Source organism: Stenella coeruleoalba (assembly GCF_951394435.1).
Source record: "Stenella coeruleoalba genome assembly, chromosome: 1".
Taxonomy (NCBI): Eukaryota; Metazoa; Chordata; class Mammalia; order Artiodactyla; family Delphinidae; genus Stenella; species Stenella coeruleoalba.
Window position 1 is genome coordinate 107,005,887 of NC_137169.1, and position 14,943 is coordinate 107,020,829.

At 41.7% G+C, this 14,943-nt stretch overlaps 1 protein-coding gene across 1 annotated transcript; it reads right to left on the minus strand.

The window, feature by feature from the left end:
- Window positions 1-8,077: 8,077 nt before the first annotated feature.
- HJV (hemojuvelin BMP co-receptor) lies at window positions 8,078-10,682 on the minus strand. The gene is made up of 3 exons (XM_079931537.1): window positions 10,241-10,682; window positions 9,264-9,826; window positions 8,078-8,763 (listed from the first exon to the last, which is right to left on the minus strand). Exons 1-3 carry the CDS (start codon window positions 10,335-10,337, stop codon window positions 8,140-8,142), a joined length of 1,284 nt encoding a protein of 427 aa, XP_079787663.1. The 5' UTR covers window positions 10,338-10,682; the 3' UTR covers window positions 8,078-8,139.
- Window positions 10,683-14,943: the final 4,261 nt, after the last annotated feature.

Sequence of the window (14,943 nt, forward strand, 5' to 3'; positions counted from 1 at the left end):
TATCCTGTTTGATCTTCACTGTAAAGGATTCAAGCAAGACTCATAAAATGTTAGAGTTAAAGGGGACTCTAGCAGTCTTTTTTTAAAAAGACTATTCCCTTATTTTAGTTAAGTGACTTGCCCTAGGACATACAGCTAGTAACTGGTGGAGCCACTCTCCAAACCCAGGGTTCTTAATACTTAATCTAGAGTCTTATCTCTAGTTTGCTTTGTAAGGGTTCTTGTTTTTCAGTTTAGCTTTAATTATCAAAAAATACTTCATCTGAACAGATTGGTGGTTGCCGGGGGTTGGGGGGTGGGTGAAATGGGTGAAGGGAGTCAAAAGGTATAAACTTCTAGTCATAAATAAGTCATGGGGATGTAATGTACAGCATGGCAACCGTAGTTAATAATGCTGTATTGCATATGTGCAAGTTGCTAAGAGGGTACATCTTAAAAGTTCTCATCACGAGAAGAAAAATTCTGTAACTATATATGGTGACAGATGTTAACTAGACTAATTGTAGTGATCATTTTGCAACATATTCAAATATCCAATCATTATGTTGTACACTTGAAACTAACATAATGTTGTATGGCAATTATACCTCAATTAAAAAAAAATCCTCATCTGGAAGCCACATTTCGTGTTTATTGGGGTCTATTTTTCTACTATGTTGAGGAAGGAATGGAGATGTAGAAGTTGTCCAACTTCAGGGAAAGATGGGGAGAGGAGGTAAATTAATTTGTTCAGAACTACTGCAGACATATTTCTTAAAGTTGCCTTATTATATAAAAAAAATTGTTTCCCCCTCTCATGCTATCACCCATATATTTTCTTTCCTTTACTGTCAAATTTCTTAAGAGAGTAACTTATACCAGCTTTCTCTGTTGGCTAAACTTGTCCCTTTGTAGTCTCGCTTCTGCTAACACTGAAATGCTTTTCTTAAAGTTTTCCAGAGGAAACCAGAGTAGTTTCTTAGGCCTTATTTCCCTTGACTCCTATATAATTTGAAAACTGTCATCTTTTAAAATTTAAACGTTCATCTTGACTTTTGGATTTTATCCTTTTTCTCCCTTGTTAGCAATTCCTTTTTTCTCTACCCCCACCCCCCTCCCCGAAAGCTTTTCTCCTTGGCCCTCTCCTTTTCTGTCTTCAAGCTTTGCTGTTCAGTTTGCCCATCTGTACATCACTCAAGGAAACCTCTAGCCCGTTTTGAGATTTCCAGTTGGCATCTCAAATTCAGCTTGTCTAGTATGGAGCTCATAATCTTCCCTCGTGCTCAACCTCAGTTCTTACCCTTGTTTCTTTTAATGGGACCATTATCTATTCCCCTGGTTATCAAGGCATAAAGTCCTGAAATTGTCTTCAATTCCTTCTTCTCTGACATTCCCCACGTTCAATCAACTGCCCAATTCTGAAGAGGCCATCTTTCCAGTGTTTCTAGAATTTCTTATTTCTTACTCCACTGCATTCACTCTGGTTCATGTCCTTGTTACTTTTGCCTAGATTATTTTAATAGCTTTTAGCTGATCTTTCTGCTATAATCTATAGACCATGACTAGTTTAATCTAACACAATTGAGTTCCTATCTGTTCCTGTGATGCTCCAAAACCCACCACTTACTGAATCAAATTCAAATGCTTCAACCTGGTATTTAAAGCCTTCACAAATTGACCTAAACAAAACTTTCCAGTCTCATTTCTCTCTACTTCCTCAGAAATGTACCCTACACATCAGCCAAACCTGAGTACTCAGTATTCCTCTAATATATCGTTCTCCGCATTTGTTTATGCTTTTCTCTCTGCCTGGAATGCCTGACTTTCCTCCCCATCTCTACTTTTTGAAATCCTACCCACTCTTCAGTAGACAGCCAAATGACTTTTCCTGTATGAAACCTTTCCTGATTCCCAAATCCCCTCATCTCTCACCTTGTAACCAGATAGGATTTCATTCTCTTTGAATACTCCATTCCACATTGTTTATATTTCTCATATGGAACTTACATGTAAAGTTTCTTTTCTCTCCTAGGTAATGAATTCCTAGAGAGCAGGATCTGTGTCTTTTTAATTTTTTTATTCTTCATAGCATCTAGCAGAGTACATTTCATAGAGAAAATATGTTATTAAGTATAAACTGCATTGGTAGACTGGGATATGTCTCTGGAGTAGAATATGTTACTAATTCAGAACCTAGTATAGTTTCTCATCAACAATAAGAAACCTCAATCTCAGTTCCTTCTGCTATACTTGAACATAACCAGTCCCTCCTCAAGGCCTGTGGCCCAATTATGTATAGAGCAAGGGTGGTGAGGGTGGTGAAGTGGTGAGGGGTGATGGTTTATTTCTCTATGAGGGAAATTTGGACTGTGTTGATGTTTATAAACATGAGAGAGATGGGACATTTTGTGCTTAAACCAACTTCCCCTTTTCTGAGAAATTCTTTCTTACACAATTCAGTAATCCAGTTGGCTCAGCCCTGCCACCCAGTGGATAAATTAAAGTACTATTGAGATCCTTAGTCCATACAGAAGCTTTTCTGAGACCTGAAACTTGACCCAGACCACTCCCCTGAGTGACGCAGATGATTCTTTGATCCTGAGAAAGGAGCAGAGGAGGGAATATGATGTTCGTGACTGAGAGGAAGAAATTACATATGAAAACAGTTTTCTATCCATTTAAGAGTACTTTCTATGTTAATAGCATTTTACAAATGTACATAGAGCTAAATATACATGTGCATTATAAAGCAATTGCACAAGCATTAGATTGTCACTAGATAGGCAGGCAGATATTTTGTAGAAAGGAATATTGCAATGTAGAGAGCTCAAGTGACTTTAACTTCATGCAATTAGGACAAAATTCATCTAATTTATGGCTCAAAAATCTTTCCACTAGAGCATCTCTTACCCTTTAAAAAAAGAAAGTCATCTCCTTTGTAACGATTTCTCTGATTTCTACAAGCAGATTTAATTGTCACTTTCTTTGTATTCCTAACAGCATATTGGACATACTTATATATATTATGAATATTGATCATTTATCTGTTTATTTGTCTGTTCCTTCCCACTAAACTGAGTTTCCCAAAGATAGGAACCATGTTGTCTTATGGCCTGGCATAGTTTCGGTGCTTCAAAAATTCTAGATAAGGGTAAAAGTCACTCCGTAGAGGATTATTTTAGCCTGATCAGCTAATATGTAGCATATTTAGCCCATCCCATTGCTCATCCTTCTGGTTTTGGCTTCTTCTCCAGCACCGATGGTATTCTCCCCAGGCTTGGTCGTGGTAGATGCAGGACAGTGATCTCCATAAAGAGAAAATTAAACCGTGGCAGAACATTTTCTGTTCCAGGTGCTACAGTTTCAGCAAAGGACCTTTCGATTCTTCACTGGGGTGAGGCAGGGTTGGAGGGCAGGATGAAGAGACTGATTAATATTTTTAAAAAATCCAGCTTAACTAGTTCCTCATAGGTAGAAGTAGAAATGCTGTGTCAAAGACCAATTACACAAAACCTTTGATATTAAAAATATTGAACCAGTAGCAAAGAATGATTCCATAATAGCCCTGCAGTGGAGGCAGAATCCAGTTATCTTTCCTGATTTCTCTTTCACTTTCTCAAAGCCCACCCTCCATTCACACACAAATTTTACCTCAGAAAACATATGTAACTTATTTCTTCTTATTAACTATTAGGAGGATGATGAATAATTTGGTGTGGGAGTAGGCAGAAAAATTGAGGAAGGCCTATTATTTTCTAATGTTCTATCTTCCTTCCTTTCCTTAGTGCTGGTGCAGTTTCTTGGCACTGATTTTGAGAACGTGTAATTACTGGACCATGGAAATTATCTGTTTCCTTGAGAAGAAATGTGGGAAGGAACTTGCCATGAAGTATACAAGGTGGAGTGAAGTGGGTAAGAAGGGGGTTGGGTAGACCTGAGAAATGGTTGAGGTATCCACAAGTATAAGAAGCTAAGGGGAAATGCTCAGGACTGGCCAAGGTGGAAATGCCCTCTCTTTTTAAAATCAAAATAATGTAACATAATGTAGTTAAAAATCACATAATATTTGATGCTTATGCAAAAACCCAGCAGTCCTCAGTTCACTCCACTGAGATAGTCTCTTTCAATTATTTCAGCTTTTTCATCTGGTATTTACTTCATATTTCTAAATTATATGTTTCTTCTTTTGTTTCTTAATTTAGAAATATTAGACATATCTGCTCTTTTTTTGTTATAGTATTTGAAATTTTAAGCATCTTACATCACATTGTATCCCTACCTTCCTGTTCCTCCTACCTCATCCTCCTTATAGAGTTATATAACGGTTTGGGCCAAATCAGTAGTCATTGTTTACATTATCATCACTGTGTAAATAGCATCAATTGTGGAGCTAAGTAGTGTATTTTGATTGTTTTGTGTTCTGAACAACCCTTTGTTTGTTATGAAGTTATAATTATTTAAGCAATTTATTTAGTTTATTATGCACCTATCCTCAGTTTATGTCTGAAATGCCAATTCTGTCAAATACTTATTAATATTTTCTCTCAAATGGTCAACAGATCAGATAATCTAAGAAATTAATTTTCTTTTTCCTGAAGGTTTGCTCCATCCCCACTGGGTAATTCTTTTTAGTCATCAGTACTATCTGCTGACTGTGAAATGAAGTGGAAAGACAAAACTGAGGCACAGGGTTGATGTTTTTAAACCAGAAAATGTCCTTTCTGTGATCTCTGACCTGGAGAAAGACAATCTGGAGGAAGGAATATGGTCCTTGTGATAGGAGTAGAAGAGAGAGTGTACAATATTTAAATATTCTCTTTCCTTTCCCCATCATCCTCCTCTTTTCTGTGTTTTCCCAGAAGAAGGAAATTCTGTTCTAATCTTCCTTTTTATACTGTGGTCATTCTAAGCCTTTGACTGATCCACCAAAGGAAGAGGGAAATGCAGGCTACCTATTTTTTTAAATTACATATTTAATGGGTATACTGGATGTTTGATGAACTGCACATATTTGAAGTGTATATTTTCATGGCTTTTGAAATGAAATCACTGCCACAATCAAGATAATGAACATGTTACTCCAAAAAATTTCTTCATGTGTCTTTGTAAACCATCCCTCCCTCCCTCCCCCTGACCATCGCCAGGCAACCATTGATCTTTTTCCTGTCACTATATATTAGTTTACACTTTCTATAATTTTATATAAATGGAAGTATACAGTATGTAGTCCTTTTTGTGGTTGTTTGGCTTCTTTCACTTCCATTCTTATTTTGAAATTCATATTGTTGTGTGTATCAGTAGTTTATTTCATTTTATTGCTGAGTGATATTGTATGCAAGTCATTGTGCAGACACATGTTATCATTTCTCTTCTTTCAATACTTAGAAGTGGAATGTTTAGATTGTAAGGTAAGTATATGCTCTAAAAGAAACTGCCAAACCATTTTACAAAGTAGTTGTACTATTTTACATTCCCACCAGTAGCATGTGAGAGCTTCACAATTTGTCAACACTTGATGTGGTCAATCTTTTAAATTTTAGCCATTCTGATGGGTGTGTAGTGTTTTCTTATTGTTTTTTTAAAATTTGATTTGCATTTCCATAATGAGTAATGATGTTGAGCATCTTTTCATGTGCTTATTTTGAGCTACCCATTTTTAAATACTCCATTGGTAATAGGGTTAACCTAAGTTTGGGCAAAGGAAGCAGTGTTGCATGACAGGTGCCATAAGAGAATCTCACTCACCAATTCGCTATGCAATTCTTCTTAACTTACTTGAAATTCCCACACCTGAGGGACAAAGTTACGTACTCTTTTGAGTTAAGAGAACCAATATAAGGAGCAGTTTCTAAAAAAGATGTTTTGAGTTAAAATGCCTAAGTTATCTGTAAGTGAAGACAGCAATGGATATGTTTCCTCCAATTTTCTTCCATTAAAACAGATTGTTTTCTAGATTAGCTAAAGGTCATATAGGGACTTCCCTGGTGGTCCAGTGGTTAAGACTCCTGCTTCCACTGCTGGGGGCGTGGGTGCCATCCCTGGTCAGGGAACTAAGACCCCACATGCCTCGTGGCGTGGCCAAAACAAAATAGAAAAAAATTATAGAGACTGTGCTTTGTGGGAATGGCAGAGTGGCTATGGTCCTTAGAGAAGGTGGAGAGACCGGAATAGAGGATGAAGAATTGCAAAAGAATTTTGAAATGGCAGCCCAGATAGGACCCCCTGTCTGGTAAGCAATGGCTGGTGTGTATGTGTATCCTGGGGGAGTTTGGTCAGGTGGGTGAGACTGAGAGAAGAAGGAGGAGACAGGGTGAATACACAATTATGTTAGGGAGGGCAGGCCCTAGATAATGGAGTGCCTAAAGGGGAGACTGAGACCAGAAGCAGGGGGACAACACTGAATGTTAATGTTCTCTCCTTCATAGTTTTGTTCAGAACAGAACTGTTACTTTCGAACATCCTGAACTAGAACAGCTTCTATTTTCAGTCTTTTCTTCTACAAACTAGATTCCTTCAATTTGGGGCCTTTCCCACCCTTTTCCAGCTCTCCCTTTTGGGTTTCATATGATAGAAGAAGAGAATAGTTTTTGTGGTGGCAGCCACTGCCTGCAGCTCCCCTTCCCTGCCAAGTTCCACAACCAAAATCTTTAATGGCTGTTTCCTTGACAGCATAGTTTTGTGGTTTAGAGTTCGTTAGGTCTCTGGAGCCAAATTGCCTGGGTTCAGTCTCTAGTTCTACCATTTATTAGCTGTATTACTGTGGGCAAGTTGCTTAATCTTCCTGTACCTCAGTTTCCTTGTATAAAAATAGAGATAAGAATATTACCTTCCTTAGAGAGTTGTGAGGATTAAATGAATTAATAATTTTAAAGTGTTTAGGGAACCACTGGTGGTCCAGTGGTTAAGACTTGGCGCTTTCACTGCCACGGGCCCAGGTCCAATCCCTGGTTGGGGAACTAAGCCATGCCGCATGGCCGAAAAAAAACCAGAAAAGTGTTTAGAACATTACCTGGCAAGTTTTAAGCTCTCAATAAATGTTAGCTGTTAATTGAATTTAAACTCTTTGGCCCCACTTTCAAGGCACTTCATAATCTCTCCTCTGTCCATCTACCCTTCTATCCCATTACTTCTTGTCTACTTCATTTGAGTTTTGCTGATTTCCTCACTGAATCATGAATCTATGTATAAATCCAGATGGTGTCCATTGCCCAGAAGGTTCTTAATTCAAATCCTACCCGATCTTCAAAGATCACTTCAAATCCCATCTCCTCTACTACCTCTTATTATATCTTGAGTTCTCATCAACCATCTTCCCATTTGGATTCATAGTACCATAGAATTTAGTGAATAATTACACTCTCATCACTCCTTCACGTGAATCAGTTTTGTCTCCCTAATAGCCTGTAAACTTCCTGAGGGCAGAAACAATATCTGATACTTCTGAGCCCTCTTTCAGTGGAGTGAACACATTGTCTTTATGCCATCTTAAGCGTCTGTAAAGAGATTCAACATAGGCAATAAATGTGAAGAATTCATAACTTTAATAACAGATTAGTTAGGGGTGGGGATGATAGCTTCTTTCCTATCTGTGCTATTCTCCAAAGACAGAGATTCCCTTCACCAAAAATCCAGACAACCCCCACTTCATCTCTGAACCAAGAAAGCAGAACACATCTTACCCACATATTCTTATCGAATAGACTCTTCTCCTTATCATTTCCTCCTCTTTCCACCTTCCAAGAGAAAATATCATTAGATTTTGAGTTTCTGATGGGTAATGATCACCTCTTTCTCTTTCAGTTCTTCTCTATTAAAAGTCTGAACGCTTAAGTTTTCTACTGATGGTCAGGACCCCATAACCTCTAAGCTTGTAGGGGTGATCTCAGGAGTAGATGGACTGGAACAATTTGCTTACTATAAACAAGACTGGGAAAATTAGTGAAGAGCCCCTACTGAGGTCTGGAATGCAGAAACCTTGCACAGAATCCTCCCTCTGTGATCATTTCAACCCTGGACTGCAGCCTCTCTCACTCTGGATAAATGTCATTGTTTCACGTGTCTCTTAGTCCCCACTATTTCCTTCAGTGATTCTTTACGTTCTTCCTTGCCAATCTCTATCCACAAATCACTTCTAAACCAGTCATGAGATTGCTGGCCTAGTTATTGAATGCAAAGCCACAGAACAAAGACCCCAGAGAGGAGTGGGGCTAGGAGGGTTGCTGAGGAAAGAGGAACCCCAGCATCCGAGGGGAAGAGGTGCAGTTTTTCCAAGTCCGGCAGGAAGGCTCGGGCGTCCTCCAGAGCTGCCTGCGCTGCCACAGTAAAGTTGGGGTCACCAGAGATTAAAACATCAAAGACACAGGAATGGAAGTAAGCGTCTTCAACTGGCAGCCCTTCCTTGCACAGCTGTCTGGCAGTATCAATGGTTATAGCTCCCCGACGACTGCGCTCTGAGCGTGAGAGTCGCTGACTTGGAGGGCATCCCCCAACGCAGAGCTGCAAGTCCTGCTCAGCTGAGAAGGCCCTGGCCACATCCTCTGCTACTTTGATGGAGAAGGAGAGCTGCCCAGCTGTCTGCCGAATGATTATAGTTGTGCCAATGTAGGCAGCTCGGATCTCCACATGGCTCCCAGGGTTAGCAGTTCGAATGGATAAACTTGAGCCCCCAGGTCGGTCACCTCCATTGATAGAACCATCTTCAAAGGCTGCGGGAAGATTGTCCACCTCAGCCTGGTAGACCTTCTGATCAATGCATTCCTGCATGTTCTTAAATATAATGGTGAGCTGTGAGGGCAAGAGGGAAAACAGTTTATTTTGGGCTCAGTGCATCCTACCCGCTTCCACCAGTCAGACCTCATTACATAGTCAGGGATCTCATCCCAGCAGAGATGAAAGGCTTATCATGGTTCTCACTCCTTGATCCCTTCTTTATGTTCCAATATTGCTTTATCCCTGCTCAACCCCTCTCTTTCTTATTTGGTCTCAACCTCGGAAACTCCCACAGGAGAAGGAAAAGTTTCCTTTCTGTAACTCCTCAACCCAGGGCTCCTCAACTTTCCTCTTTCCAAATTTCTCTTCAGTGTTTTCTGCATTGGCATGAAATTCCCACTGAGGGAAAGTGATTTACAGGAGCGAGTGTTTGGTAGGAGGGAGTGATTCAAGATGTGAGAGAGGTTGAGGAGGAAAGGGAATAGGGAGCATTGCTGAGAAATAGTGGGAACGGCATGGGAGTGGTACCCTGAGGTGACCCTGGGAGGATCTGGAGGAGCAATTGAGTCCCTGACCTTCCGGGTGGTGGTGGCGTTGGCCCCCGATGCCACGGGGGAGCTGGTGGCCTGGACAAAAAGGAAGTCATTATCCAGCAAGGGCCAAGCTCCTTGGACACGGCACGTGTGAAAGTGGTGATGGAAGCTGCGCACGTGAGGGTCCCCGAAGGAGGCGCAATGCAAGAAGCCTGGGGGCTGACCGTTCAGCCGGAAAAACCGGCCTTCATAGTCACAGGGGTCCGGGGCTGGGGGACCAGAGGAGCGCACCGGGCCTGCGCCTGGAAGGGCTGGGCCCCGGGGTGGGGGAGGGGCCGTGGGGCCCTGGCGGGAGCAGTTGTGCTGGATCATCAGGTCTTCGATGCCGTGCACAGCAGAATGGAAGGCGAGGTCCCCGCGGCAGGTGCGGGCCGTGCGCCGAGTGCAGAGCGCGTAGGAGCGGAGGGCTCGGCAGAGGCCGCTGGAGCCCACCCCTCCACCCCGGCCTCCTCCTCGAAGGGCTCCTGGTGAACCCCCACCTCTAAGGCTCAGAGTGGAAGATACATACTCAGCATTGCAGCGGAGGATCTTGCACTGAGAATGAGCTGAGGACGGAAGGGAGAGAGGATTGTGAGATGGTCCCCAGATCCCCGCTCAACCATAACTCTCCCAAACCTCATCAGGGGATTCCAGCCGGTCCTAAAACCCAACTGAGAGCCTTCCACAGTCCCCAGTGCGCAGCCGCGAGCCCCCAGCCCCCCAGCTTTCTAGTCTTGTCCTCTTTCAATCTTGCTAAACATGTGTAAGCCCTGCTAGATCTATTCTTCCTGTGGATCAAGGGCTTTCCCAGTGCCCTTCCCCAAGTTGAATGGAGAATAAAATATACCTATCTGAGAGTGGGGCGAGTGACTGGAATTCCTCAGCACCCATCTCTTCTCACTCACCCAAGCTCACATGCCCACCCCTACATAGCAGCCTACCCCCTAGATTCCCCAAACCCTTATCTAACCCTTCCTTACCATGTCCACAGAGGAGCAGCAGGAGAGTGAGAATGCTTAGAGTTGGGGGACTGCCATGGGGGCACCAGGGACTAGGGGACTGGCCTGGATCCCCCATACCTATCCAGCCAGGTCCCCCCAGGTTCCGGTTCTTTCCAGCTGGTGACCCTCCTACCTAGTGAATTTTGACCGGACGTCCTGTAAGGGACTGAAAAAAGAGATTTGGCTGGGCATGGGGAAAGAGAAGAGTTGAAGATTGTTCAGAATCGTGTGAAGAGGATCTCGGGAGATCAGGAAAAAGATGAGCAGACTGGAGTTTGGGGAGAATGGGGCTCCCTGATCTAAAAGCGAGGCTGTTAAGCCTCTGTGCCCTGCTCTTGTGGCCACTTTCAGGTCCCTTATGCAATACCCCTAGGTGGGGGTGGAAGAAAGGTTGAGTGAACTCAGGGGGGCAGAGTCCACTGTATTGCCCCATTCTGAGCTACCAAACAGCAGAAATGTCAAAAAAGGAGGAATCATCTGGATAGATCAGATCTCAATCATACTAGTGGGCTCCCCAACAGAATTAGGATCTGAAAATGCTTCAGAAGCATACCTCTTATTTGCCCTTCCCTATCAGGAGGGGACACCCTCCAGAGGTCATTCATTTATTTTCCTCCTTTGTGTCAGAATTTTCAGCGAGAAGGGGTAAGGGTGGTATAACCATCCCTGTTCTCTGGAACGTCAGTATTCAAATGAAAAGGGAACCAGTCTCTTTCATCTACTCTAGAGAGCAAAAATTATAATCCCTCTCTCTCAGGGGATAATGGGATGCAAGCCAAGCATGCAAATAAATATTTGTTTGTAAGTCAACATTTCTTCTTGTATTTTTCCAAACCTCACTGAAGAACCACTCTTTCCATTAACCTTACCTTGCAAGTTTAGAAGTTCTCAATCTTTTGATGAGAACAGAGCTTGGAGAGGGGCTAACTCCCTTTTGCCAAACTACCCTCTCCTGGGATAAGGAAAAGATTGAGGGAGAGTCATGCAGGAGGAAGAACAGGATGATGGGACTAGAGTTGTGGGGAGAAATCATTTACAATGAGGAGTAACCCCCAGCCTTGGAAGCCCAATGTGAAGGGCACTGCTAAGTAGGAGCAGGGTAGAAGGGTATCAGTGGCTAATCATCTCAGGCTAAATTTGGCCTTGGTGAGAAAACCACAGAATAGGAAATGTGGGACACATATTAAAGGAGACTTCATCAGAAGTCTTGAGGTAACAAGATAAGAAGAGAGTTGACTCTCAGAGGAGAGACGGAGGTTTAAATTTCTAATGGCCAGAGGCCAGAAAGAAATAAGACAGAAGGAGAAATGGAGATTGGGGCACCTTGGTATGGGAGAGATCCTAGCTTTTGGACCAGAGACATCCAAGTAGAGTTTGTAATTTTATGAAATTCTAACTTCAATTCTAACTCCAAAAGCTTATTAGAGGAATCGCAGTTTCATTTTGACTTACTGTTTCCAGAGGTCAAACATTAGTCTGATATCCAATTCTCCAGCCATGACTGTCTACTGTCAGTCAGCTCCAGCCAGGGGATCCCCCGTCTCTTTCTCCATGTCTCCCCTAGGTCCCCAGACCGGCTGCAATCTCACTGAGGTCAGGGAACCAGAGAAGATCTGGTGTGGGGGGAAGGGGGAGTATATGGCTGGCTGGAGTACTGGACAGCTGAGCAGGGGAGGGAGGTGGCTACTGAGTTGACTGTTTTAAAAATAGCTAAGTCCAAGATTCCAGGAGCATTGGTGGGGGTAGGGTGTTGGAGTTGGGGGAGTGGGGAGGGTAGGATTAGAAACAATATGGAGTATAGGGTACCAAGTGCGGGTGGGAGGACAGAAATATGACAAGCAAGTCGGATATCCAGTTCGAGCTTATATGTTTCTAGTCACTGCCTACTGCAGGTAGCCCTTCAGCATTGTCAATAATGAGCTCCTGGCCTTTAAAAATTAGAGTGGACAACTGTATGCATTTCATTCACCACCCTCATCCCTGCTGTACTGAATATTGCGTTTAGTTTCTACAGAACATATCTAGGAGGTAGCTGACTTTAAATAAGGTGCATAGCAGAGGTAGTTCGCAGCCCCTCCCCCATTTTTGTAGAGATTTCAGGACTAAAAAAGCCAGCTGTCTAAAGAAGAAATCTGAGCTCTGAGTTGTTTAGGATGAGGGTGTGTTTCAGTCTACCAGCTCAGATCCTTGCAGCTGTCTATCCCCCTACCTCCTCCATTCTCACTCCCTAGTTTATGTAGCAATTCCTCTTCCCAGGTATACACACAAACATATAAGCTCCTGAGTTTCTGGGGAGGAAGCTAGCAAAGGCAAAGAGAAGAAGAAGGAATGGGGACAGAATTTTTTGAAGGTTAGTAATCCACAGGGAAGAAGAACTTGGAGAGATAAACTGAGAGAAAAAGAGATTCAGAAAGATACTTTTGTGAAGTAGCATAATCTAGTGACCTTTTAAGATATTGCAACCAAGGAATTTAGCCATGTCGTATTTTTACAGCCATAGGCACCAGGGATCATCATCTCTTAGTACTTGCCAAGTGAAATTAACAGAAGGACTGATTCCAAATACTGTCATTAAAGCATCTTAAGTTACTCTACATTTAATTCAGAATTTAGAAGTCCACAGAGTACTCTTCTCTTTTTTATACATATAGATATGAAAAATTTTCTCTCCACCACATGAAGCCATATCACAAGGGCTTTTATTATAAAAATGTAAAATGACCCCAACCAAACTATCCAAATGATTTTAAAACACAATAATTTGACTATGACATCCCAAGTGGGATATACTCTAAGGACAAAAAGAAGTGCAAAAACATTTTAGGTAGTCATATTGTTGGTGGTAGTGTCGGTATTGTTATTTTGAAAGTATTGTGGGTGTATTGTGGGATAAAACAAATGAGTAATAATGTTAGTGTCTTTGTGAACCACGATTTTTGATGTAGAATAAAGAGAGACAGATTTATGATGGATGAAGTTAAGTAAAAACTCTATATTCTGAATTTAAATTGGAAGTATAACTCATAGTTATACTCTTATACATGGTATATACTCATAGTTATACAGAGCTCATGGTGTATTTTATCCTAAAACATATTCTAACTTTATCCTGAAAAGGCCTAGAAACAATAACCCAGTAGCAATGAACACCCCTGGTGTCCAATCTGAGCTATCTCAATACCATTTCACACTAAAAGGAACTCCTTGGAGAAATGGCTAATTTCAGGTATGGGGCAGGAATTGTCCAAGATAAGCAAGGAAGTTTTCAAAAACGGTTAGAATTCTATCAAAAGGACTCAGAAGCAACTAGAACAGTCCACTGGCCAAAGATGGGACAATTTGAGTGTCAAAATGGATACTATACGCAGTGGATCTAAACATACCAGGTTTGTTTAAATCTATGCGTTTACAGTGATTCTTAAACATACAAACTCATTGGTCATTGTTGGAGAATGCTAGGGGAACAACTAATTCATTATGTTGAAACTGGAAAGCAGTAAGCATTTATCCTATTTTTTCTGTGGGAACACAAGATGAGGGGAAATTTTCTCTTTATAGAAGTTTTCTAGCAAATGAATGAAGAAGGGATGGCATTTTACAATATCAGCATTTTGTAACTCCTAATGAATTAATGTATCTAGTCAATGATCAATGATAGCTGTTATCCATCACAAAAGGAGAGACAAGCATGTCCTTCTGATCATAGGTGGAGTACACAATTCCACCTATGAAGTAGTCCTGCAAAAAAAAAAACAACCCCTTTGGTCTGAATCTGATCAACCGGTAGTTAGCTTACTACTTATTTAGAAGGAATACAGGAGACATAAAATGATACCTCAGAGGTGCAAATCCAGACTATGGGCATACTCTTCAGAACAAATGACCAGGGTTCTTCAACAAATAAATTGGGAAAAAAAAAAAAAAAGACGAAGATGGAGAGGAAACCTATAGCCTAAAAGAGAATTAAGAGACATCAAGCAGTTGCAGAGTATGGACTTTATTGTATTCTAATTCAAGAAAAAATATTATGAGATATTTGGAGAAACTTGAATGTTGATGAACACTTACTGGATACTTAATGATTTATAAGGAATTATTATTAAAGTTGTTGATGTGATACATTTTTTTAAAAGTGCTTATCTTTTAGCGATACATCTTGAAATAGTTGCAGGTGAAAAGATAGGATAGCTGGGGTTTGCTTCCAAATAATCCAAGATGGGGGAGAAGTGGGTGGGGGTAAAATAAGATTGAAACATGAAGTGATCATTGTTAAAACTGGGCGATGGATACACAGGGATTTGTTATACTAGTCTCTTTCTTTTTGTAAATGTTTGAAATTTTCCATAATAAAATTTTAAAGTCAGAAGTCATCTGTGGGCCCTGTGAGATTATTGGAGAATTTTTACCAACATCCTTGTCAAAGCCCATTGACCAAAGACCACTGGGAACAAACCTGAAGTCAAAAAATTGGGTTTCTTGGGCTTCCCTGGTGGCGCAGTGGTTGAGAGTCCCCCTACCGATGCAGGGGATATGGGTTCGTGCCCCGGTCCGGGAAGATCCCACATGATGCGGAGAGGCTAGGCCCGTGAGCCATGGCCGCTGAGCTTTCGCGTCCGGAGCCTGTGCTCCACAACGGGAGAGGCCACAACAGTGAGAGGCCCGCGTAATGCAAAAAAAAAAAA

Excerpts from the sequence above, each read along its gene's own strand:
- HJV (XM_079931537.1), bottom strand. The coding sequence starts at position 10,337 with ATGGGGGATCCAGGCCAGTCCCCTAGTCCCTGGTGCCCCCATGGCAGT. Across the intron at positions 9,827-10,240 it reads GCTGCTCCTCTGTGGACATG|CTCATTCTCAGTGCAAGATC; the intron begins GTAAGGAAGGGT and ends TTCCGTCCTCAG. Across the intron at positions 8,764-9,263 it reads ACGCCACCACCACCCGGAAG|CTCACCATTATATTTAAGAA; the intron begins GTCAGGGACTCA and ends TTGCCCTCACAG.